Source organism: Patella vulgata, chromosome 8, assembly GCF_932274485.2.
Source record: "Patella vulgata chromosome 8, xgPatVulg1.2, whole genome shotgun sequence".
In the NCBI taxonomy this organism is placed as follows: Eukaryota; Metazoa; Mollusca; class Gastropoda; family Patellidae; genus Patella; species Patella vulgata.
This window is the reverse complement of record NC_065886.2, coordinates 1,992,474-2,018,657: the sequence shown is the minus strand read 5'-3', so window position 1 is coordinate 2,018,657 and position 26,184 is coordinate 1,992,474. Positions and strand designations below refer to the sequence as shown.

The following is a 26,184-nucleotide window of genomic DNA, read 5'->3' as shown; positions in this document are numbered from 1 at the left end:
GAAAACCCACGAGGTTGGACAGGCGACCCTACTCCTTGTCACATACAACCGGGGATTCGAAACCACGCCAGTCGACTCAATGACAGACTTTATGATACAGCGCGCGCACGCTAACCATTCAGCCATCCAACCCCCCAATATAACGAGAAATATTATTAATTCCAATAAGTTTAACCTAGCTGTAGGGTAATATTTTATTATATGTCCTAGCCTACTTTCTTTGTGCATCTATTGAAAAACGAGGGTCAGGTATAATAGGCCTATCGCTGAAATTTTTTTCTATCACAGTTAAATCTGACGCACTTCCTACATCTAGGCCTATATATGATCGACTGCAAAAGTCTGCGTGTTGCCCACTTAGAAATTTAAATTGGTGCTATTAGTACACCCCAAGCAACGCAATTAGTCACAATGACGGGATGCAGTGCTCGGTTGCAATAGCCTTCTAGCTAGGAAAATTCACAACGTATGTCGTCTCTGACGTCACTCACGGAAAAAATCAAAACGAGGCTGTAGATATACGTAAATTATGTCAATTCGTGTTTTTTTCGGGTATATTTTTCCTTTGTAAAAATATTCAGAATCACTTTTAAAATTTCGCTTTTTGCGGTAGTATTCGTGATATCTTGTTTTTTAACATAGGAACTGTGATATTTATTTTTATATTTAAAAGAGAATGCTACAGCAATAAGTTGTTTTAATATGAAAAATAAGTTTAATATTAGCATATTGTGGGCCCCACGAAATTTTAAGTCATTCTGAATATTTTTACAAAGGAAAAATGCATATCTACAGCCTCGTTTTTATTTTTGCCGTGAGTATAAACGTCAAAGATGACATAGGTTGAAGTAATATTATTGAAACAAAGCACTGCTCTTCGCCACCTCTGTTCTAAGGCTAATTTGAAATCTTTACCTTCTCTTTTTCACCGCGATTCTTTATTTATTTTTCGCCAAAGGAAATCATTTTTCGCCATATCTGACACAAATTTATAATAATTCAACACTATTTTCAAGTAGAATTGTGCGATTAAAAAAACATGCGGTCTGTGCATGTTCGAGTCTCGTAATGGCTGATCAGTTCAAACGTAGTGTTGAATTATTATAATTAAGTGTTACATGTATTATAAGACTATGTTTTATTGAGGTTATGGTTAGCGTGTGCGCGTTGTATCATAAGGTCTGTCCTTGAATCAACGGGCGTGGTTTCGCTTACCCGGTAGGGTCGCCTATCCAATCTCGTGAGTTTTCTCCGGCTCCTCCAGTTTCCCCCCAGTGCTAAAGACCCCTACGCGCCAGCGAATTACTGAATTAAAATTAAACCATGTGTTAGTCCCGAAATTACCTAGTTTCTCTCTCTCTCTCTCTCTCTCTCTCTCTCTCTCTGTACATATTGAACCGAACAGAACTATTGGGAGATTGTTATTCTCTTTAAGATATCAACTCCCCCCCCCCCCAAAAAAAAAAAAATAAACCCGAATAACCCCATGTCTCTCTCTGTGTATTGAGGTTAATGAAACGAGAAACGGGCATCTGTTAGTTATAAATATTGACCTCACGTTAAGCGGTTATAGCAACATGCAACTATGACGAAAATGGTTCTAAAAGCACACAATGTAATATGAATGTATATAAATATAAATAGTACAGCAACCAATACCATGTGTTATTATAGTACAGTAACCAACACATGACTTAATGGTAATATTGACCACCCATTCACAAGTTGTTGTTATCCTGGTGACTCGTCACCAATTAATTAAATAAAAAACATGGAATAAAACAACAACATTTGTTTAAGTTTAAAGGAGCTAAACCTCTAACATAATATTGGAAATTAAAAACACGAATTAGAATTATATATGTCAATCAATATTGATGTTGTTATCTTATTGTGAAAATAGGTGACCCTAATATCCAATGAACAGAATGAACCATTCGGAAATCCCTCACGACTCGTGTAGTTCATGATAGTAATAAAAATGGCTGATTCACAAACGACCAAAAATAACGTGTAGTATGGGCCTAGCAGGCGCATATGGCTGCCGTTTAATTGGGACTGTTCGCGTATTTCACCAAATATAATTGGTTAGAAATTCCAACAAAAAAATTCAAAATTGGATATAACTCGCTTTATCACCCAATAATACATTCTACAGTAGATATCGCTTGTGTGATAAATTTCATAATCTACTGCGATATCTCCTTAGCAGATATCGCTTTACATGAATTTGATTGATCAATCAAAAAGGAACTACATTTTTTATTTTCTTATTAAAAATGAAATATTTTTATTTAATTGACCTTGATGGAAACACTGGGTCAATATATATTGAGGAATTTGCAATGGTTGAATTGCTCTCAAAAAATGATGTATCACTACGCCGTAATGTAACCAGGTTCAGTAAAATTTAAATCTATAGCAAATAATTATATTTATTTATTTGTGCATGTAAGAAAGGATTGAGTGATAAATAAAATCTCATACTCGTCTTTTTTTTATATCAAAAAAATCAACCCTCGTCGATAAAGTAGAGCCGAGTTTTATTTACTTTATCGACGAGTGTTGATATTTTTTTGATATAAAAAAAAGACGAGTAGGAGATTCTCTATTTATATACATTCATATTACATTGTGTGCTTTTAGAACCATTTTCATCAATTTTAAGGTTCCGAAGAATATAGCTATACCCCCTTTAATTACATCACCAATAAGTACTAATATCAGATACAATATAAGTACTTGATAGTACACTAATATTTAATACAAACACTCTCCATTGATTATACCACCCCTTGTTATTTACATCATAAAAAATGTCTATATAAAATCCAGTTCTTGTCCCCATCTCTGCTTTGACGTTTTCAAGTTCGATCTAGATATGTCACAATTATACATTTTAAAAAGAGAATAGATGATTACAAGAAAATAAAAAAATATTATTGCTTTTTAATCAAACGTATGTGTAGTCAAACCCCCCAATCAATGAACAGTTTTTATCAATAGGTTCCCGATCCCATATCTTAACAACAAGTACATTAAACCTGAAATTAAAGGGGCATTGTCACGTTAACAAGAAAATAAAACCCCATTTCCGGTCAATTTGTAGGAAAATATTTTACACTTGTGCCTAATTAAACATCCATTATGCATGAAATAGATCTGCCTCTTGCAGATCTTTCTTTAGGCCTGAAATGTTATATCAACTATTAATTAGACATTTATTAACAACACGAGACCATAATCAACTCTCAATGGCATCGGATACTCGAGATTAGAACAGTTCTCCATATAAAAATTTAATTTAAAAATGAGAAAGCGAGGCTAAGTCTCGAACATACCAGTGCCCTGGTTACCACTATGCACACATCTTGTAAGAACTACAAACAGAGATAACTTGGCTCAGAATGAAGTATTTTGAATTAAATTTCCAATATTTTCATTTTACATTATCTATTTTTGTTAAAGTGAACCACCCCTTAGTTGATTTAGCAAACCCCCACGCTCTCAATCACCACTTCCGCTCATTGCGATAAAACATAATTTTGGCGATAAAATCTTTATATAATCTGGCGAAATTTTTGACGATAACTTTTACCTGTAGCCATTCATTTTTTTAACAGTGGCCAAAGTGAACCTCCCCTTAGTTGATTTAGCAAACTCTCACGCTCTCAATCGCCACTTCTGCTCATTGCAATAAAACATAATTTTGGCGATAAAATATTCATGTAATTTGGCCATTCTTTTTTTAACCGTAACAATAAGTTTTGTTCGCGGAGTTCATTGTTGTGCATTTTCCCCCGCGAGACGAATAAAAAATCACATGAAATTGAAAATTTTCTCTTAAAAAGGACAAATAATTTTTTAACTCTCTAGAACAACGAATGGTCGTGATTTTTAATGGATTTAAACACGTTCTTCATTTAATAATTGTATATAGAAATGGATAATCGAGACTCTAAGGTTTATCGTAGCAATGAAAACCGAGACTTATCAAAGCATTCATAACTTTGCCCAGAATAAATTAATGTGACTGAAATTTGAAATGTTATTCCCTTTTCATGAAGTGTTTTGAAATTAGTATGTTATCAAGAACTGCCAGTTCTTTATCTAAACATTACATCTTGAACGAACGGTCATACAAATCAACATTTTCTGTGCTTCGAATTTTCTTTATTAATTACGTTAATTTTCTCAGTGGAATTGACACGCCCCTTTAATTTTCATCATTTGAACTTGGTGTGCTATGGTGTTATGTAAATATTTATCTATAACAAAATGTCTGCTTTATAAAGACTTGTGAGTATTTCCACCTCAGATGAATGGTTTGAGACGGTGTTTTTATACCAGGTAAGTAATTTTTATTCAGGTGAAGTCAATCGTTGGCTCGTTAGCCTGTAGGTGATGTGTTCGAACAAGTTCATCGGTATTCCCCCTTCTCAGCGGTGGTAAGGGACAATGTATAGTCGATCGGGTGTTACGAACAACGAGGTCCTGTGTACATATTGGCGTACATGTAAAAGAACCCTTGACAGTTGGAATTCGATATAAGAGTAGACCGCAGCACTGTTGTCCTGGCAAAATTTCTCTCATAGCACACTGTATGGGGTATGCCCTTCTTCATTAGCACTGGTGAAGCAGAATAGTAGGACGTTAAACACCATTTCATTTACAAATGTGGCACCCTGCCTCCAGAATAGCAGTGGATTCACAAATGACTGATATTGAAATTTGAATTTTTATGTATTATTATTTTATCATTATTACACCCGTGACCCAGGAGGTTGTGTACTGTGTTTGTAAAATAACCTATTAGGATTTGGTATTGCTAGAAACGCCGCTGCCCAGCTCAAATGTCCCCCATAGAAGACTTCATGACGTATCCTTGTCTCCATTAGCCCGGTTGGTGCAGAAACGTAGGACATTAAACCACATTTTATTTCCAGGGGTTGAGTGGCCGACTGGTTAACGCGTGCGCGTGCATTGGATTAGAAGGTCTGTCATTGAACGGAGTAGGTAGGGCTGCCTGTCCAACCTCGTGGATTTCCTCCGGTTTCCTCCCACTGCTAAAGAGCAATACGCGCAAGCAAATTATTGAAATAAAATTAAACCATATGTTAGTCCCGAAATGACCTAGTTTGTGTTGAGTGGACGTTAAAACCCATTTCTTTCTCTCTGAATTATATACAACATTTATTTATGTTTGTGTTTAGATGGCAACCTTTTATTTCAAGTCGATGATCGGCATTTTTATGACAATATGTAAGTTTTGCACCTCGTAATTGCGAATTAAACCTTTGATTTATGAATTCATAATCAAAATATAATCGGTCGATTCAGTGGGATTAACAAGAGACCAGTAAAAAGATATCAACCAAAATTATGGGTGGTACAGACTGGTTTTTTTAAGACTATGAATATATATCGTCTGCAGAGGGTGGAATATCTGGACAAATTTTCAATTCTCCCCATCTTCCTAAATATTAAACCGAAACAAACTATTGAGAGCTTTTTATACTTTCACAATAGTGTAGTTAGCAAAAAACGATCAAAATACAGTGTTTGCTTTGTTCGTAGAATATCATCGATGCTGTAATTTTCTACAGTTATTGATGTTAAAATAAGGATGAAGTTGGTCAGATGTCTGGTGGTTCTGTCATTCCTACATCTTTATGGTAAGTATGCCTTTCAATCTTACACCCTTTAGGTAGGTATATATTTGTTCATCTTTGTGTAAGCAGTTCACCAGTTATATATATTAAACAAAAACAAGAAAAAAACCCAAAACAAAACAGTATTGATGTGTGTAAAATGTCTGCGTCGTCTATCACCAGATTTTAGTTACGCTAGTTTAGGTGTTGTTTGAGGAGCTACGTTGAGGTGTTCCAACTCTGATTTCCCCTGTCCATGGGGCAGGACTGAGGACGTGGCAATGGAAACTGTTTGAATGGGATGGATACCGAGGTCCCATGTACACGTTGGTTTACATATAAAAGCATCTTTAACAGTTGGAAACCCGACTCTTTGGTGGTCGTCAACTAACATCGTAAAGAAGGCTAACCCGGACTCTAACTCTGTGGATTCAACTTCAGTTGCCTTAGCCTATGTGACCTTAACCCCAATGGCCTTAACCCCAGTTACATTCAATGTGCACTCGGGTTCCTGAAGAAGCGAATGCGCGTTTTACAACATCTGGACGTTGCTAGATTACTTCACAATTCCCGAACTTATAGGTACGTTATCTGAAGACACGTGAACAGTAGCGTCCAATCAGAGGTTGTGACATAGCGACCTCCGCGGAGATCTTGACATTGAACGAACCTTGAACTTTGCAACTCGATTATCACAGGTAGACATTTTAGCCGGAAAGGGCAAGACTTGGTATTCGCAATTTTAGAGGAACCTAATAGGCTCCCAAGCAGAGTGAACACCCAATCGAAATTAGTACCGAAATATGCAATGTATTACGTGAAGGCCTTGATAAGATGTATAGCGTTAAAGCTAGATCAAGCTTTCTATTGATGTACACTTAGATGTTTTTTTGTTTCCAGCATGTGACTTTCTGAAAGTAAACAAGGTATTGTCATCAGAAGTTGGCAGGATAAAATGTGAAATTCTAGGAATGGAATTAGCCATGATGTCAACCAGACATGAATATGAAGCTGTTAAATCTCTGTATGATGTTCACAATCCGTAAGTTACATTGTACTATAAACCACAAGGACAACTGAGGCATTCAGTGGGTACAAGTCGTTCGGAAGGGACGTAAAAAGCGAGGCTCCGTGTACACATTGACAGTTGGAATTCGATAAAAGAGTAGGCCTTAGTGCCGCTTTCCGGAAAACAATATACCTCATAGAACATTGTATAGCGTATGCCCGTCTTCAATAGCGCAGTTAGAGCCGCAAAGTAGGACGTTAAACCCCATTTTATGTAATTTGTCGCCGCTAATTATCATGTACATATTCTTCCCGGCTCCATCACATCACGGTTTTGGCCGAGACAGATCTTCGGGATTTTCCGGCATGGTTCTGACCACAGTGATCCGCAGTGAATATTCGCTTGGCCGCTACAATCACTGATAAGGATGACAACGATGCGACTTAATGACTACAAAATATTAACTTTTTTCTTTCGACAAATTAAATTCTGAAACATTTTTTTTTTAGTATTAGAAAAGGTGTTTGAAGTATATCTTGATAAAAAATATTCCATATTTAGCGTAAAATGGGTACAGAAAATAGTACGCGGAGGCGTAAAATGGGTAAAACGATATAATTTTGCCCGTACCAGTTCATATTACTACGTTCGATGTAAACAATGCACGTGTGACCATCAATTTGACGTTTTTTTCTCTTTGTTTACTCTGAATTCTTTCAGAAGTACATTTTTTACCGTCTAATCTGATTGACCTGCTCGTGTTTGTTTTAAAACAACAAAAACAAGCCACAGAAGTAATCGTTTTTGGTGTTATCGATGCCACCCTGCTTTGTTGGTAAACATCGTGATGTGACGTCACCCTTAGAACTACAGCAGTCTGACCTTTTAAAGGTCAGTCATCTTGGACAGAGATAAAAGACGGATGTCGCATTAGGTCTGTAAAACAGATTGGGTTCTGACTTGTAGATTGAACAAGAGTGCGTCGTAGCACCGTTGGCAGCGCAAGTTGTTCCTTATAGAACGTGGTATGGAAAAATACAAATGGCGCATCGAACCGTTAATTGGTGTAATAATGAATCGCTTCCTGTATGTGTGGTTAAATGGTCTAGAGAGCGAGAAGTTAAGAAATATATTGAAGCAACACAATTTCACATTTTATCATTACTTGATAATAACTAGAGAAGCCTAGTGGAAACGTCGCTCAGTAATAAGCAGTAATTTTATTCCATAGAATGGTGACCTGTATATACGAGGGACTTTAGTCCCGAGTTGTTGTTTCAATATATACTCTTAAAAAAAAGTAGGGGATATTGAAATGCAAATACCCACGCAGGTTGTGATATGATAGATAGTCATGGACACTTGACATGCTTTGAGAGTATGTTCACAGATGAATAACTTATCGCCCCAACAGAACCACTGAGCCGCATGTGCGACACGCAATGGCGCTATACACGTGGGAGGGGTTCATTGTCAAATTTGACACTTCAAGGAAGGGTTGATGAGAACTGCCGCTTCCTGGTTTATCCTATCCATGTTTGCTTTTCTATCGGTTCTTGCATAAGATTTACTGTTTAGCGTATCTTTGCTTCAGTGTCTTACGTTTAATTTGATCGGGAGACGTGTTCGTCAACGTCAACCGACAACACTGCAAGAATTGGCCGTGGCACTGCAAGAGGAGTGGGCCAGATTGCCCTAAATCGTGATTGGGCGGTTGACTAGGAGTATGCCACGACGAATTGCTGAATGTCTGAGAATTGGTGGAGCAATTACTCATTATTAAGACAAAAATCAAAAAGGTCCATTTTCACTTTTGACAGTGTATCTCTTTGCGAGTGAAATGGGGCCGTCAGAAAAGCCGCCCATATGAACTCTTTATGTTCATGTGTAGGCAATTGGCCTGTTATTAATATACACTGGTTATCTCTAATAAAAACAGCAGTGCATTTCCGCATTTTTTTTATTGTTTCCGAATATCCCTTACTTTTTTTACGCAATACTCTAAGCTCGAGACCATTAAACAACTAAAATACAGACACTTGCACATGCTTTGGAATGAAATACGTCACTAGTATAAATACCATACGCTTGGCACATTGTCCGTACTATTATTTGAAATAATGGTACGCCAACTTCAAAGGATGACGTCACATCTGTATTTAATTCTGTTTATTATACAGAGATAAAGTATTGATAGGTCTACGATGGAACTCAACTGTACAGAGTTATCAGTGGTATAATGGTAATGTACTGGGTAATGTCAACTGGGCGTCTGGTGAACCACGACTTCAATCGTGTGTAGCAGTACAGCCAGATGGTAATTGGTATACACGACCATGTTCGACCAAAATGGCGTATGTGTGTAGGACAGATTCAGGTATAGTTCGCTACAATATTTACACTTATTCAAGGATGATTAATATTTAGGTAAAATAGATAAAGGGTGGTACCCCCGTCCCCACCCCTACCTCCTCCTCTTCAAAATCAAACACTGTGGCGTCAAGGGACCACGGGTAACAGCAATGTTTGGTTTAACTAATGTATCATTTATACCCCTTTACCATAGAATCACATCATTTACAGATTTGCAAGGTCCCACCCCACTGAATTAAACACGTAGATCAACCAGCATGCAGACAGATAGGCCAGGAAAAAATATGAAAATTCCGAGAAAAACTCATCAAAAATAATTATTAAATTCCTGTCTTTATCATGGTTAAAATTACATCAAATGTACACCTTCGTGTTCTAGGATACGTATAGATTCATAAAACACTATGGCACAACATTATACATCCTGCTACAGCTTCTTTTACTGCCCTCGATCTCTCCGTTGCTGTCCGGTCCTGTTTCAGGATTTTACATCGAGAGTAAATGAAGATCTGTGGGGTAGTGACCATTTTCCTATCTTGATTGATATTCATCATGTAAACACATCTGAAAGACATTAGATTAAATCCTTACATCAATTATTGGCCAACCGGGTTTATATTGTAAAATACTAGACTTTTTAAAAGAGACATGTTTTTTTATCATTACTTTTAATTGTATATTTATCATTTCAATTTTGTATTTTTTTTAAAAATATTTATATGCATAAAAAAATTATTTTATTTTTTAAATTTTATTTACTGTGATGTTGTTTTATACCTTTCTATGATATATAATTTAGCCTGTCTCGAAATAATCACCAATATAGCTGACGTGCCATAAAACAACATTTCATTTGGTGTCCTAGCCATGCCCTCCGTTCTACACCAGAGAAAGGGGGAAAGGGGCACGCCGTAAATTCCACGGTTACTTTCTCAGTCAGATAACATCAGTATGTCATATACATATAATTTCAGGTATTATTAGTGGTAACATGTACCATATATACATTGTATTATCAATGGTAACATCACGTAACATGTGTATTGTACTGTAACTCACTTCTGATCAATCTTCCGGCAAAATCTCTTCGACAATTAAACCTTTTTTTTAAACGAAACTTTCGTGATTCCCCGGTGTGATCTTTAAACCTTATTTCAACGTGATCTTTCTTTTTCCCGGCCATTATGAACACTGTAACAGCGCACCTGAGCAGCTAATCTAGCTGTATGTTGGCGCCCTATAAATGTCCATTATTATTATTATTATTATTACATTGTATTGTCAATAGCAGCATCACATAACATGTGTATACCATATATAAATTATATTCCAGGTATTATCCATGGTAACCAGAATGTAGATTTCTATACAGCTCATCAACGTTGTACTGGTATTGATGGTATATTACCTGTTATAATCTCTGGACAAGATGACAAGTATTATAATGATCTTTCAATGTAAGTCGACCATCCTACTGTTCTATTCCGCCAGGGCTAATCAAAACGGGCATACGCTATGCAGAGCGCTATGGGAGATATTTTATCCAGATAGCGGCGCTTCGGCCTATTCTTATATCGAATTTCAACTGTCAAGGATTCTTTAACGTGAACGCCAACATATACACTAAACCTCGTTTGTCGTCCCTCCTGAACGACTAGGCCCCTCCGCCCTTCACCGGTGACAGGGGAAACCACATTTCACAAAAGCGGGAACTTTCTCTGCAAAAACCGGGTTCGAGAGAGAGAGAGAGAGAGAGAGAGTATTGGGTTTAACGTCCAATCGACACAAACTAGGTAATTTCGTGACTAACATATGGTTCAATTTTATTTCCATAATTCGTTTGACCGTAGGGTCTTTAGCAGTGGGAGGAAACTGGAGGACACGGAGAAAACCCACGAGGTTGGACAGGCGACCCTACTCCTTGTCACGGGGAATCGAAAGCACGTCATTTTGACTCAATGACAGACGTTATGATACAGCACTCGTGCTAACCATTCGGCCATCACCCCTCCTTCCTCCAAGTAAATGAAATGAAATGGGGTTTAACGCCCTACCGTTCTGCTCCGAACTGGGCTAATGAAGACGGGCATACGCTATACATTGTGCTATGGGGGGAATTTTGCCCGGACAGCGGCACTATGGCCTATTGTTATATCGAATTCCAACTGTCAAGGGATCTTTTACGTGCCCTCCGTCCTGCATCGCTGACAAGGGGGGACCGCGCCGGAAAATCTGGATGAACTTTCTCGGCCAATTCAGGCTAGCGAGCCAGCGTCTTACCCACTTAGCCACGTGATCCCCACCTGAAGTGGTATCCGGAATTCTAGAAGTAAGCCTTATACAAGACCCATGACCATGAAACCTACTCGGAACTTGATGACGTTAAATCAACTATAAGTTAGGGTGGTATAAAATTTTAATCATATATAGGTGTATACTTTAGGTCTAATGACGTCAGGCTAGGGCTGTATAATTATTTATTTTTAGGTCTAGTGAAGTATGGACAGGGTTGTATAAAAATGGCGAAGTATTTGATTATAATCCAAATAGTGTGCATATGCTAAACACAAAGTTCTCGATGAATAATCCCAGAGCAAATGTAAATATATTTCATTATATATTTTTTAGGTCTAATGAAGTATGGATAGGGTTGTATAAAAATGGCAAGACATTTAAATGGTTGACTGGTGAAGAATTATCTCCATCTTTTACATGGATGGATAAAAACAAACATCTGGGTGAGGCTCATATCGAGGGGCCATTTAACAAGATCCACGTGGAAGTAAAAGATCACTCTGTACTTTGTCAATCGAGGAGCATGCCAGGTAATCATTTGGGTCTTATCAACTGGGCTCTATACAGGTAATCATTATATCAAATGGCCTTTATATCAAGGTAATCATTGATGTCTCATTAACTGGCCTCTATATCCAGGTAATCAATATATCAACTGGCCTTTATATCAAGGTAATCATTGATGTCTCATTAACTGGCCTCTATATCCAGGTAATCATAAAATCAACTGGCCTTTATATCAAGGTAATCAGGTATTAATAATTTATATAACATTTAAGGCATAAAAGGTAAATTTGCAATAGGCAGATTTAGCATCTATACAATCTGTATTAAAATACAGATCTTTATTTCGTTTCGTTTTTTATACTTTCGATATCCTACACTACATGAAGATCTGACCGGTTGTAGTGGATTTGATTAACCAATCAGCATTGATGTTACTAGTGGACTACCCACAGTTCCGTGTAAAACACGCCTAAAGCTCGCCGTAACAGACCGTTTCATTGGCTAATCCCCCACACCATTCAGAGCACGTCAATGATAACAACTCTTCCAGAGGCGTTGTGCGACCGACCAATGGGGACCACGGTGATGATACACGCCAGACCTTTTTCCGTAGCCCTGTGCGCCCCCCCCCCCCCCAAAAAAAAAACCAAAACATTTTTAACAACCATATAAAGATTTTAAAGCATGTATAAATTATTTCATTTATGACCGCTGGCAACGGTCTTGGGATCTTGCAGGCACAAATAAACTTCATTACATTAAGCCTCTCCTAGGAGATTGGCCCAACTCCTATAGAACCAACAGGAGGGATGAAGTTGTTTTGTGTCGCTCTCGCATTGGTCATACCTTTTTAACTCATATTTTCATTTTGAAGCGAGAGCCTCAACCGGAATGTGTTCACTGTCATGTTCCTTTGACAGTAAAACACATCTTGATTGAGTGCAAACATCTCAAGTATATTAGATCTAAATACTACCATTGCCAGTCACTACGTCAGCTATTTGCTCAACCGGAGCTATATGATAAAGTGTTAACATTTTTAAAAGAGACAAACTTTTATTTTCAATTTTAATTGTATATATTTGATCATGTATATTGTTTTAAATATATATATATGTAAAAGATTTGTTATATTTATTTTTAATTAATATATTTTCTGTGATATTTGTTTTTATTTACATATATAAATTCAATTATGTGATATTGTTTTAATTTGTCTTGATAGATTCACCATATGATTGGCGCAATATAGCCCGGCTGGAGCTGACGTGCCATTAAACAACATTTCATTTCATTTCATATTTTCATCTTAAAGCGAGAGCCTCAACCAGAATGTGAACATTGTCATGTTCCCTTGACAGTGAAGCACATTTTGATTGAGTGTAATCATCTCAAGAATACAAGATCACGATATTATCGTTGCCAGTCACTACATCACTTATTTGCCCACCCCGGGCTATATTGCGAAATGCTAAACTTTTTAAAAGAGACAGGTTTTTATTATAAATTTTAATTTGTTTATAATATATATATATATGTAATATTTATTGTTTATATGCATAAAAGATTGTTTTTATTTTTAAATTTGATAAAACTGTGATATTGTTTTTATTTATGCATATAAAATTTTTGTGATATGATTTAGCTTGTCTCAAAGAATCATTATTATGTTTGGCGCAATATAGCCCGGTTGGAGCTGACGTGCCATAAAACCACATTTCATTTCATTTCATTTCGTTGGCTGGTTTTCAGGACGCGACGGACTTGGATTTGTTGGAAGCATTTTAATTTTAAAAAATGTAATAAAGCAAAGTAGATAAATAATCAGGGAGATCTTAAAATTAGGGATTGATTGCTTTATGTTGTTTAAGCTCTGTTGGTTCAGAGAGAGAAAGAGAGAGAGAGAGAGGGGGGGGGGGGAGAGACTACGATATAGTTCAATTTTTTTATTGTTATATTCCGCTTGCGTGTGGGGTGGGGTGGGGGTCTTTAACGGTATGAGGAAACCGGGGGACCCGGAGAAAAAACACGAGGTTGTACAGGCAACCCTACCCTATCAGTCAATGATAGATCCCTCCCCTCCAAACGTGTATGCCTAGTCGTTATTATGCATGTCAAGATCCCTTGACCGTTGCAATTCGAATAAATATAGGCGATGACGCCGTAGTCGAGGCAAAACTCACCTCTCTAGAAATTAACAAGCGATAATAGAAACTAAAATTTAACTATGTGTCACTCTCAATCCGACTAAAGTGTTGACGAGGCTTAATCGCTTCTCCTGGCATTTCTATTTTCGACTGTCAATTATCTCCCCTGAATAGATGTATGCAGGGATAATGTCGGTGACTACTGATATACCTGGTATAGATGGCTTACAGACAATATATATTTTTATTCCAACAATTTTGATTAATAGATTAGGGAGGGATGAATTTAAGTAAAATCTCCTGTCATTATGATATTAATCTGATAGAAATACTCTTCCAAAATATTTTTATAGTGCTGGTTACCTTTCTAATTCTTCATGACTTGGTATCCATCAGTCTGATTCTGTGAAGCATCATAATCAGCGCTTATATATAAATGATTCTCCATTATTTCCATCTCTGGTTTCGTCTTCACTCCGTTTCCATCAGTCTGATTCTGTGAAGCATCATAATCAGCGCTTATATATAGATGATTCTCCATTATTTCCATCTCTGGTTTCGGGGAAGCATCTTTAGTAAATTAAACAAAATGACCTTGATTACAATAAAATGTAAATAAATGATCAAGGGGACATCACAAATTGTTACTTGTGTAATGTGCATTGTAATGGTTCAATCTGAATAAACATTCTTCCTTTGATTGATGTTTAAACATACATTCTGTAAGATTTAGATAAATAACTAACCATTCTTGCTATAATAGTTAAAAAATAAATAATGTAAAATGAAAATATTGAAAATTTCATTCAGATTACTTCATACATTATGCACGAGCTAAATCTGTCTATTGCAGGTCTTTCTTTAGGCCTGAAATGTTATCTAAATTATTAATTAGACATTAATTAACCTATCCATACCATAATCAACTCTAGATGGTATCGCTAGCCTGCGATCTTTAGTGGATTATGAGCCGATTTACTGCATAACTTTCCTTCACGATTTAACGATTAAATGGATAATCGAGACTATGATGTTTATCGTACTGACTTTAGTAATGATGATCAAGGTTAGCCGAAAATTTCAACCGCTTAGTTCTCGGTTCATAGTGGATCAATTTGAATGGTATTTTCAGTAAATTGCCTTTACATTATCTAGTTTGTAACTATTATAGTGAGAACTGTCAACTCGGTATCAAATCTCCTATAATGTATCTTTACTTGTAATTTCAAAATCAACTAAAAAATGTATAATCCAATTTAATCCATGTTTCATTAATCTGGGCGGATTAATCAATAAATGTTGATAAACTATAAAAAATGTTAATGTGAAACGAGCATACGTCGTATCTTCTTTCAAATTCATTATTTTACAAACCACTTTGATATGAAAATACTATTCAGACATGCCGTCAATGTCTGTTATGGTAGCTTTGTAGTTTATATCAAATTACATAATAATCAAATAAAATTTCTAGAAATTACCTTTACTCGATGATTTTATAGGGTTTTTGTTCGAAGGGTCATCATCGGCACTAACATATAAATGATTCTTCAGTATTTCCATTTCTTGAACTGTAGTATCTTTAGGCACACCTAGAAAATATTGTAAATTTGGGTTGATTATTTTGTAAGACATCAACTAATAATTAACTGGGTACTATACATTTAGCTTACTGGTAGCTCCATCCAGTGGTGAATTCGTCCATCAGATTTTCTTCAGATAAAATTTGTATAAAACTGATAAAATTTTAATGTGTTTATTATGTCTAGAGAACGAGTGAGCACAGCTAGGTCAGGTATTCAGGTCAGCAAGCCAACTCGCACCCCCTGGAAGGTAGTCTTAGGTCGCCAAACCGCTTTTGATAGTCAGCCCACCTGTACTGAGATGAAAAGCGAATGTCGATATGGTAGTTACAAGACTATTTGAGTCAGGCTAATGTTTCAGTTTTATCATACTGGGTTTAAAATGTAACACAGAGGTGCCTCTGTATATGCTTTTTTGATATTAAAGTGGGGGTGGGGGGTGGGGGTACTGACTATAAATGAAACTATTTAGCTTTACCCCTAGCTTTAAGAATCTTGTCAATCTCTGCTGTCGGTGTATCACCACTAATGTATAAATCATTCTCCATAATCTCCATTTCTACAAAAAAATATTTAAACAGAATACTAATTCATCGAATTCTAACTGGACGAATGACTAGACGAAGTTCCTTGTTAATAGTTCATGCCACTTCCTCCCACCCAGGCACCCCGTCTTAAACTGATGACAAGGAGTGCCGCCCTGGAATATCCTCAGGCACTTTGTCGACCACCACTGAGATCAAAGTCCGGAACTTCTGCTTTGTGAGCCAAGGCCTTACACATTGAGCTACAGTAGCTCCAGATAAAAAATACTGGGACTCTTAAATAACCCTAAAATATTAATTATAAATAACATATTCCAATCAAACATACTCTAATCATCAATCAAATCTACTATGGTGATCAATCAACCAAAACGACTATGGTGATCAATCAATCAATCAATCAAGCAGTTTCTGGTGATCGTTGACATGGATGGTTCGAAAACAAGACTTGAATGCTCGACCAATTGCAAAGTCCGAGCCGCACGCCATTCTGGCTCAACCCGATTGTTCGAAATAATATCCAAATGTTGAGAACCATGTGTGTGTGAAATAGCTTTATTTATCGTCCGCTTCCACCGAGGTTATATCGCGAACTATATATCACCATTTGATTTTATACCAGATATATCTTTCGTTTAATTAATTAATTCCAATGGTCTGTTTTCTATCAATCTGATTGAAATACAGATCTATATTTCATTTCGTTATTTTATACTTTCGATGACCTACACTACACGAAGATCTGACCGGTTGTACTGATAGGTCGCGTCAGAGGTCATACGAGCGGCATTTGACCTATGACGTCAGACGTTTGATTAACCAATCAGCATTGATGTGACTAGTAGATTACCAAAAGGTGCGTGCAAATCACGCCTAAAGATCGCCGTAACAGACCGTTTCATTGGCTAATCCCTCACACCATTCAGAACACGTCAATGATAACAACTCTTCCAGATCCTAGTGTAGTAAAGACAAGTAAAACGAAATTTTGAACTATAAAAAACGTAACGAAATAGGATCTGTGTTTTAACCAGATTGTATTTCTATTGAAAGACGTAAAGTGTTACCTGTTTGTTTGCGTCGACGTTTTTTAACAACTACAACAATAATGATGATGACGATGATGATGATAAACAAACCAGCCGCCCCACCAGCACCAATAAATACAGATATATCATCCTGTTTCCCGTTGTTAGGAGAATCTAAAAATTACAAGAGATGTCAACAAAACTGACTTAGGCCAGAAGAGTGAGGGAAGAAAATATTTCAGTTATCATACGGGGGCTTGTTAGGTATACGGAAATGTTCACCAGCAGCAAAGTCGTCGGTGAAAAAATAAATTCCGTTCAAGTTTAATAAATAGCAATATATAGAATATGTTATTTTTGATTTCCTGGGCTTTACGAGTCCAAATTGTAATCATCGAGATAAATCCAAGACTTAATCCCCTAAATATTGAAAAATTTCATAGAAGACTCTGATCTGTATCAAGGTCACAAGATTTAAAATTCCAAATATTATTTACGTAGATATAATTCTTGAAAACGTATTCGGAATTTGCGACCCGACAATTCTTAAATTCTCGACGTCCTACTAAACAACCCTAGCTTCACAAACCAACCCTTGCTTTTTACATCGTGTGATCAAACTTTGTTATGTCGGGCCATGGGTAGCTTACTCATGAAATATCAACAGGACTTCTGAGAGAATATCATGAACATACTTTTGTTGTGTATAATTATATAATTTACCCCAGAGACTGTGGAGCGTTTTCCATTCTCAGGAACCTTTTGTTCTTCTTTCATGGGCATTAATATTTATATGACCATTTTTTCTTCTGTAAATTAAGGGGCTGTTCAATACGATAAAATGGGAAGTGTTTTGTATATGACGAGTTACAGTTAAATAGTAGAATACAGTGTCAGTGCTCGGGGCCAGCTGCTTGATTGTATGCTTCCGAGTTCCAAGACTCAAGTATAGGGCCTACTACTCCTTCCAAGACTCAAGTATAGGGCCTAGTACTCTCAAGGCCCACGTATAGGGCCTAGTACTCCCAAGACTCAAGAACAGGGCCTAGTAATCTCAAGACTCAAGGACAGGGCCTACTACTCATGTATGTGAGTAGGGAAGACGTTTTAAATATGCAAAAAACAGATGAAATACACAAATTAAATAGGACATCTTGTACATTTCAAATGTCATAAAACTTAATTTAGTAGGGCATCCTGTACATTTCAAATTTTAAAAAAAAAATTATTTGATTTAATCCCCTCACCCCCCACCGTCCAACCTGAACTTGACACCCCTTTCTCCGTGCTACTAGATGAAATTAAAATGTTTAACCTGTAAGGGAAATTGTAGTATTTGCTGTATAAGAATAAGTCTGTCCATTTCTGCTATGACTTACGGTACAAACATAAACTCCTCTGTTTTTATATAACTGAGTTGGGATGTTGAGGTAGTAGATAGAATTATCTCCATTCTCCAGATAACCTTCGACCTCTCGTATCAATACGCCATCCAAGTAATGTTTCCATGGTGAAAATATGTAGTTATTCGGTCGACCATCTACTTTACATTGTAGAATTATTTTATTGTCAGTGACGTTATTCACGTGTAATGACATTGTTGTCGGATCTTAAATATAAAAAATATGAGCACGAGCAGGAGATTGTAGTTTGCCTCTATTATAAAAAGCATATTCGACATTAGAAAGACACGAGTTTCTTATAAGGGACAGAAGTTTCTCATCAAAGGTTTGTGGGGTGACGTTTCTATTGCGCAAATCTATGAGAACACATGAAATGTATTAAGAACACGTCCACTGCTATAAGACTATGTGCAGTACTATAAGACTATGTGCAATACTATAAGAACAAGTGCAATGCTATAAAAGCACATACATTGCTATAAGAACACAAGCTATTTCACACATATAAGAACACGTCCAATGATAGAACACACTGGCGTGCATACATTGGCGTGTACGTAAAAGATCTCCAGGCAGTTGTAATTCGATATAAGAGTAGGCCATGTCCCGAATTGACAGGATGGCCAGTCCAGAATATCCCGTATTGACAGGATGACCAGTCCGGAATGTCCCGAATTGTCAGGAGGTCCAGAGGGGAATGTCCCGAATTGTCAGGATGGTCTTTCCGGAATGTCCCGAATTGTCAGGATGGTCTTTCCGGAATGTCCCGAATTGCCAGGGTTGCAATCGAGTTAGGTTGAATTCAGTCCTGTCACAGTTCTGTTTGTACCAACAATACAATATTCGTCAAATCTCATATAAAAGTGTATAAATGAAAAGAGAATATTAAACTGTAAATCTCCTGGTATGTAAACTATATCCGGAGTAGGGTGGGTGGAGGCGAGTAACACAATAGATAGCTCCATTACTAAAATAACACATGAACTATCCATAATTATATCTGATATAATATTAACACGTAGACATGCAATTAAAACTTGTAAATTTCACATATCTATTTCCTAAACTTGACACACTGACGTCACTGATAGTTTAACATCCACGTTTACGTATGATAATATAGGACTAAGACTAGTAATTATTTCCCCTTATTTCATGATGGACGAATGTAGTTCTTCCTGCATTTTTGGGTTGACTTTTTGGTCTAGAATTGGAGAAAAGGGATCAAATTTGCAATTTCGTAGCAGTTTTGGGTAATACTGATGATATTACAACGGAGGGATAGGGGGTGTAAAGTGTCCTTCTGCAGAGCAAATATTGTGTCGGAAGTGAGATTTTCACCCCAGTCAACTTCAAATCGGCGTAGCAAAAAATCTAAACGGTCAACCTCCTACAAAATTATGATGAGGAGATTGCCAAATGTTGTCCCCATTGTGCCTATAAAGATTGGAACCAACGGAATGTTGAGAAAAAAGCTACAGCCTGTGATGTTACAGCCATTTAACATTGAAGTCAATGGGCAAATAATTGCTAGTCTGAGTCCTGATAACACCGATAGTTCCTCCACGCCATCATTAAATTCAATTAATGAACTTAACTTCGGGCCCATGCAGTGTGCTATTTGGGAAATTTTGTCCGGATAGCAGGGTGCCCTCCTATTGTTTTCGTGTTCTCTTAAACTCGATTGGAACAACTAGATGGGCGGGAGGTTTGGGGCTGAGGGGTTGGGTTTGGAAGTTGGGGGGGGGGGACGCTTAAAAATCGCAGGAACTTTATCACAAGGCTTTCACAAGAATCACGATACAACATTCTACAAGATTTTTGACTTATAATAATAGAGGTGTATTGTGAATACTAATAAGGCTTACCTAATACTTGCATCTTTATATAGGTTGATATTTCAACGCGTTTACTATTATTAGCTTTACAGTACAATGTTGATCCATTCATCTCCATGGTAACAGTTAAAGATGTCTCCAGGTAATCGCCTGTGGTACGTTTAAGTATATCAAAAGTATTTTTGATATAATACAAACGAATGTCTGGTGCTGGCGAGGCGTCATTATTGGGTTGACAGCCTATCAGTAAATTTGAACCATTTTGAATCTGTAGTGTGTTGTTGATAAGTTTATGGGTGTATGATGGAAAGCTGATAGACACGTCTGTAGCAGGTACTGAAAAACAATTAAAATAAATGTAACACTATCTTAGTGACGTTGGTGCTGGCGAGTCGTAAAACTTCACTGGTTAGAATTGGTAGTGTATTGATGGTATTTCGATGAGTTTTTAATGTAAAGCTGGTAGAGCTATGGTTGTAACATGTACTGAAAATTTATATGTATTCATTAATTTCTTATTGGTTTACATTCAAAACCCAGATATAGTGTTGTTTGCCTTCTCTCTCCCAAATAAACAACCCCATCCCTACCCCCCCCCCCCCTCAAAAAAAAAAGAAAACCAACAACAACAAAAAATAGGGGCATAGGGGCGTGGTCCAATTCCCTGGTTGTCCAACCTCGTGGGTTTTCTCCAGGTCTTCCTGTTTCGGCCCACTGCTATTGAAATTAAATTGAACCATGTGTTAGTCGAGTGACCGTTAAACCCCATTCCCCCACCCTCTCTCTCTCCCCCGATAGTCCAAGAATTATTGATACAATGAATACTCTAGTGACCCAGGTGAGAGATCATAAATATATTGGTTAGTGTTGTTATTATTATGGTTACCAGTGGTCATGGTTGTGGTTCTCGCTTTCATCTATATTACTATGGTTAATAACACATGACACAATTATATGGAATACAAGTTACTAAAAGAGTTTATTACAGCGACGTTTCGACGAGGGTCCTCCCGTCTGTATCAAGCAAAGAATGACCATCATAGTGCAATGAAGATATATATATACAAAATATGGAAGAAAGACAAACATCTATATACAATCAGAGATAATCATTTGGAAACCATCAAAGGGGTGGGAAGCCATAACGGTGGGTATAGTGAACTATGTACAAAGGAAACATATAATAAAGACAGCTAGATTGGTCGGTGACTATGCTTTCACAGAACGAACCATATAGAGAAGCCATATTGTGAAATAACATGAGATTATCCGGTACAAATCAATGAGGCATTTAAAAAAAAAGTTAAATGCATGGTTTTAAAAAAATTCGATATACATAAATTGTCTTTAAAAAATCCAGATTTATGAATATGTTTAAGAATTTTTTAAAAATAATTTAGAAACAAAGTGGACATTAAAAAAATATATATGAAAACTATAACATTTAAAGGATATACAAAAAAGTTGAGTGAAATTGTTAAGATAGACGTGTAAAGCATTGGGCGTTAAGAAATTAAATAAGTAAACATAATTAGGGTTGTTGTGACTATCATGTATATTACTATAGTTACCAATGGTTAGGGTAGGGGTTATATTTCTATCATCTATATTACTACACATAGAACATGACGTGTAAGCCTTTATTATCGACTTTCTACAGCATGTAATAAAGATGATATAAACGATAATATATTCATGATTTCCTCACTTTGACATAACCGGATTTATTAGATTGGTTAAACAGACCCATTGTTATATATTCAAATACCGGATCCATTTGTGCAATTAGACTTTACATCACAAAACATAACAATATAATACATGAAATACAGAACAGAAACCCCAGACATGGCTAGAAAGCGGCCATGTTCGATCCTCATTATGTGGTAAATCGTATGAAGGACTATTGGTATCAATATTCCCTATAAAGCCCCGCCCCACATACTGTAATAGTAAATTCAGATGAACCTGACTGTTGTGCTGTTATAATATATAACAGGTATTGTCTGAACCTGACTGTTGTGCTGTTATAATATATAACAGGTATTGTCTGAACCTGACTGTTGTGCTGTTATAATATATAACAGGTATTGTCTGAACCTGACTGTTGCGCTGTTATAATATATAACAGGTATTGTCTGAATAGAACCAAACTGACTGGTGTCAAATATAAAACCTTCATAATTAAGCTTATCACGTGATGTAAAAATGTTCGTTTCATGTGAAATCCCAAAAAGTTTTTTGAATTAAAATTGTATGATTTTGTTGAAGAAAACCAAGTGTGATGACGTCAATGACTAATTTGGTAAGTTGCGTAATTTCGCTTTTTGCGAGATATGCGAGAGGTGAAATGGCTCTGACTCTGTTGACATGCGCATTGCCTGTTTTGCCTAGTATATCCGGTTCGGGAATTAACTTAGTTTAAGCCATCAATCTATGACAGTTTCGATATTAATTAGTTACTTACTTCCGGTTTTTATTGTTAAAGTACCGCCATATTCTGGATTCTGTGTAATAGAATATCTAAAGTTATGACATTTCCAGCTAACACCATCTTCAGACGAATCAACAGATTTAATGGTAAGCTGATGTTGTTGACAGTTTAATTCATATCTGTCACGTTGAGAACCGTTATTATTGATCATTCCGCAAAAATCCCCATCTGCTGAAGGATTCGAACCAGATCTAGCTACCAATACTTCATTTCTATACCAATAATATCTAGTTCCTTCATTAGCTGCTATATGACAAGTTAAAACATATTTCTCGCCTTCAAATGCTATATCAGATCCTGTAAGTTCTGAGAAAAAAAAAACATGCACAAGATTATATACAAGCAAAATATAACTTGTTACTTCTTTATATGTAATATATATGAGAATTAAACACTACTTATATTAGAAAGGACATGTCAAACCAATATAAACCTACTAGAGCTAACGAATTCGGTGCTGTGAATAAAGGCAAAGAAATTGAATTGCTCTGGCCAAAATGGAGATTTTAGAGAAGGCGTTTCAAGGTGAAACATTACGTTAGGTACAGATTTTTATTCACAGCGACTAATAAACTGAGAATAAACCATATTCCTTGCAAAGTATGAAAAAGATTACTTCTTATATAAAGTAGCAAGCAACACGACAACAGTTGACACTGATACATAAGATTCGATCGTGGTCAAAGAAACTTGTGGTAATTTTAGAGATAGATTTCAAAGCACACATCCACTTCACTATTGGTCGGAAATCTGTTTAAATTTTAAACGTTTTCCTAATATGAAGCGGTATATTGTTGTGTTTGTTTCAGGGGGTGGGTCATAAATATGCCCCGCCCCCATTTTACAATTTGACTGATAGAAGAAAAAAGCATGGGATACATTATGTGTTTAAGAGTAGTTGAATGGCTAAGTATATTGATAGCTAAAGTAACAAGTCTAGCTGCAGTATTCTATACTTATTGTAATTTATCTATAACCTGTCAAGGTGAACCAACTAAAAGTGAATTAAAGTTATCTAATCGAGAAGTGACCAGAGAATTAACAAGTGACTTAGTGGCCTCTCTAGTTAGAAGTTTACGTATATTCCCGATATTAAAATAGCACAATTTACAAATATTATTTACTTGAGCTCCCATATGCATAAAACTATCAAAGATTGCGCCAATATTACGGGCAGAATAAGATATAAATTACCAATTACAACAGGGGAGTTATCATGTACAAATTTAATTAATTGATGTCTTGAGCCTAAACACAAATATTCATTCAATTTTAGAAAGTTCTTTGACATTCATTTTCTAATTTCATCTTCTATATAATTATTTGTGACTGTCGTTTGTCTGTCTGTCTGTCTGTTCGGGTTTGGCGGCTACACTAGGTCTGCCCCGTGTCTGAAATTTGGGGTATAGGGGTAGCTCGGACCGGGGAGTAACATAGGCCAGAAGGCGTTAGTCTACCACTTCCGGTTTCGGAGTTATGGCTCCCGAGCGAAACTGGTCTGTTCGGGGTTGGCGGCTACACTAGGTCTGCCCCGAGTATGAAATTTGGGGTATAGGGGTAGCTCGGACCGAGGAGTAACATAGGTCAGGTGGCGTTAGTCTGCCACTTCCGGTTTCGGAGTTATAACCCCCGAGCGAAGCCGGGTATCCTGCTAGTTAAGTAATATTTGATAAATTGAAAGAAGATGGACAATTAGGTGTAAACGGAATATATAGTTGAGTATCATCGACATACAAATTAAAGCCGAGACCATATGTTCTGACAATATCACCTAATGCTGACGCAACAAGGGTCAATAGAATACTTTGCTGGGAAAGTATCTTTAAACGGATAGTATTATATCTATACATAATAAATCTTATACAATTGATACCCCACTGTTCAAAATATTAAATATCATTGTTCCCTTATAAAGTTATATCAAAAACTCACAAACACAATGCCCCTCATACACATTAATCAGTTAGGAATACCATGTACGGGGCATACTATGCTTACATTACAAAGAACATCCCCAACCTACAACTACCAAAAACCAACCACCAAAGACAATGGGTTGATTTTACACTTCAACAGGCACAACACTAGACCAAATAATACATACCTACTTGACATTGAGACAACTTGAACATTGACATAAATATTATAAGATATAGACCATTAGCCATGATATACAAACTATTAAATGATTGTTATATTTCATGTATATTACTCATATTGTAATGTATATAACTCATATCCTTGTTCATGATATAGCAACAGGAAACAGGGAATAATTTAATTATCTCTAATAACAAAGTTGGTCTATCGTTATTTTGATACGCCCACATGTTAAGGGTTTCGCATTCTGTCGCGCTTTCGTACAAATTTGTACTGTCTAGTCCTTCGGATGAGACGGAAAACCGAGGTCCCGTGTATAAATTGGAATGCACGTAAAAAATCACCTGGCAGTTGGAATTCGACATAAGAGTAGGCGACAGTGCCGCTGCCCGGGCAATATTTCCTGTATTGCGTATGCCCGTCTTCATTAGCCCAGTATAGGAAAAGAACAGTAGGACGTTAAACTACATTTCATTTCATTTCATTTTACAGGCCATATTTCTTCTCACCTTTTCATCTACAAGTTGCCAGAAACTTTATCCTACAATTGGTAATGACAAGAATTGTTTGAGATCTTTTTTTAAACTTCGCTTGCGGGCAGGGGTCTTTGGCAACGAGAGGAAAACTTGGAGAAAACCCTCGAGGTTGGACTGGCGACCCTACTCCTATGACAGACCTTGTGATTTCACGCGAACGCGTTAACTATTCGACCATTCCTCTCTCGTAGTGTCATAGAAACCGTTTAATCGCGCAATACTGGCTTGGTTTATTCAGGTACTCAGTAAATGTAATCAGCTGAACTACAAGAAGACGAAATCTCGTGGTACGATAACACACCTTGTAAATAAAATGGGGTTTAACGTCCTATTTTGCGGGGTGTGGGGGGGGGGGGTTGTTGAATGTTAGCGAGTGCGTGCTGTATCATACGAGCTGTCATTATGTCAACTGGCGTGGTTTCGAATCCCCGGTTGTACGTGACAAGGAGTAGGGTCGCCTGTCCAACCCCGTGGGTTTTCTCCGGGTCCTCCGGTTTCCTCCCACTGCTAAAGACCCCCTACGCGCAAGCGTATTATTGAAATAAAATGACCTAGTTTGTGTCGAGTGGACGTTAAACCCCATTTCTCTCCCTTTCTCCATATTAATATCGTAATATTAAACACACTCAATTGATCATTTACTAAACACTTAACAACAGGAACGTAACTAGCTCA

At 36.8% G+C, this 26,184-nt stretch overlaps 1 protein-coding gene and 1 long non-coding RNA gene across 2 annotated transcripts; one reads left to right on the top strand and one right to left on the bottom strand.

The window, feature by feature from the left end:
* Window positions 1-5,577: 5,577 nt before the first annotated feature.
* LOC126829735 (uncharacterized) lies at window positions 5,578-11,852 on the top strand. The gene is made up of 5 exons (XR_007683505.2): window positions 5,578-5,675; window positions 6,552-6,693; window positions 8,841-9,037; window positions 10,367-10,490; window positions 11,662-11,852. It is a non-coding gene; the product is annotated as an uncharacterized LOC126829735 (long non-coding RNA).
* On the bottom strand, window positions 9,367-25,076 carry LOC126830402 (uncharacterized). The gene is made up of 9 exons (XM_056103066.1): window positions 24,978-25,076; window positions 22,847-23,179; window positions 20,410-20,715; window positions 18,518-18,747; window positions 17,178-17,312; window positions 16,044-16,124; window positions 15,464-15,574; window positions 14,346-14,552; window positions 9,367-9,597 (listed from the first exon to the last, which is right to left on the bottom strand). The coding sequence occupies exons 1-5, from the start codon at window positions 25,039-25,041 to the stop codon at window positions 17,208-17,210; spliced, it is 1,038 nt and encodes a 345-aa protein (XP_055959041.1). The 5' UTR covers window positions 25,042-25,076; the 3' UTR covers window positions 9,367-9,597; window positions 14,346-14,552; window positions 15,464-15,574; window positions 16,044-16,124; window positions 17,178-17,207.
* Between the last annotated feature and the right edge of the window lie 1,108 nt (window positions 25,077-26,184).

Excerpts from the sequence above, each read along its gene's own strand:
- LOC126830402 (XM_056103066.1), bottom strand. The coding sequence starts at position 25,041 with ATGGCTAATGGTCTATATCTTATAATATTTATGTCAATGTTCAAGTTG. Across the intron at positions 23,180-24,977 it reads GTTGTCTCAATGTCAAGTAG|AACTTACAGGATCTGATATA; the intron begins GTATGTATTATT and ends TTTTTTTCTCAG. Across the intron at positions 18,748-20,409 it reads TATAAAGATGCAAGTATTAG|ATCCGACAACAATGTCATTA; the intron begins GTAAGCCTTATT and ends TTTATATTTAAG.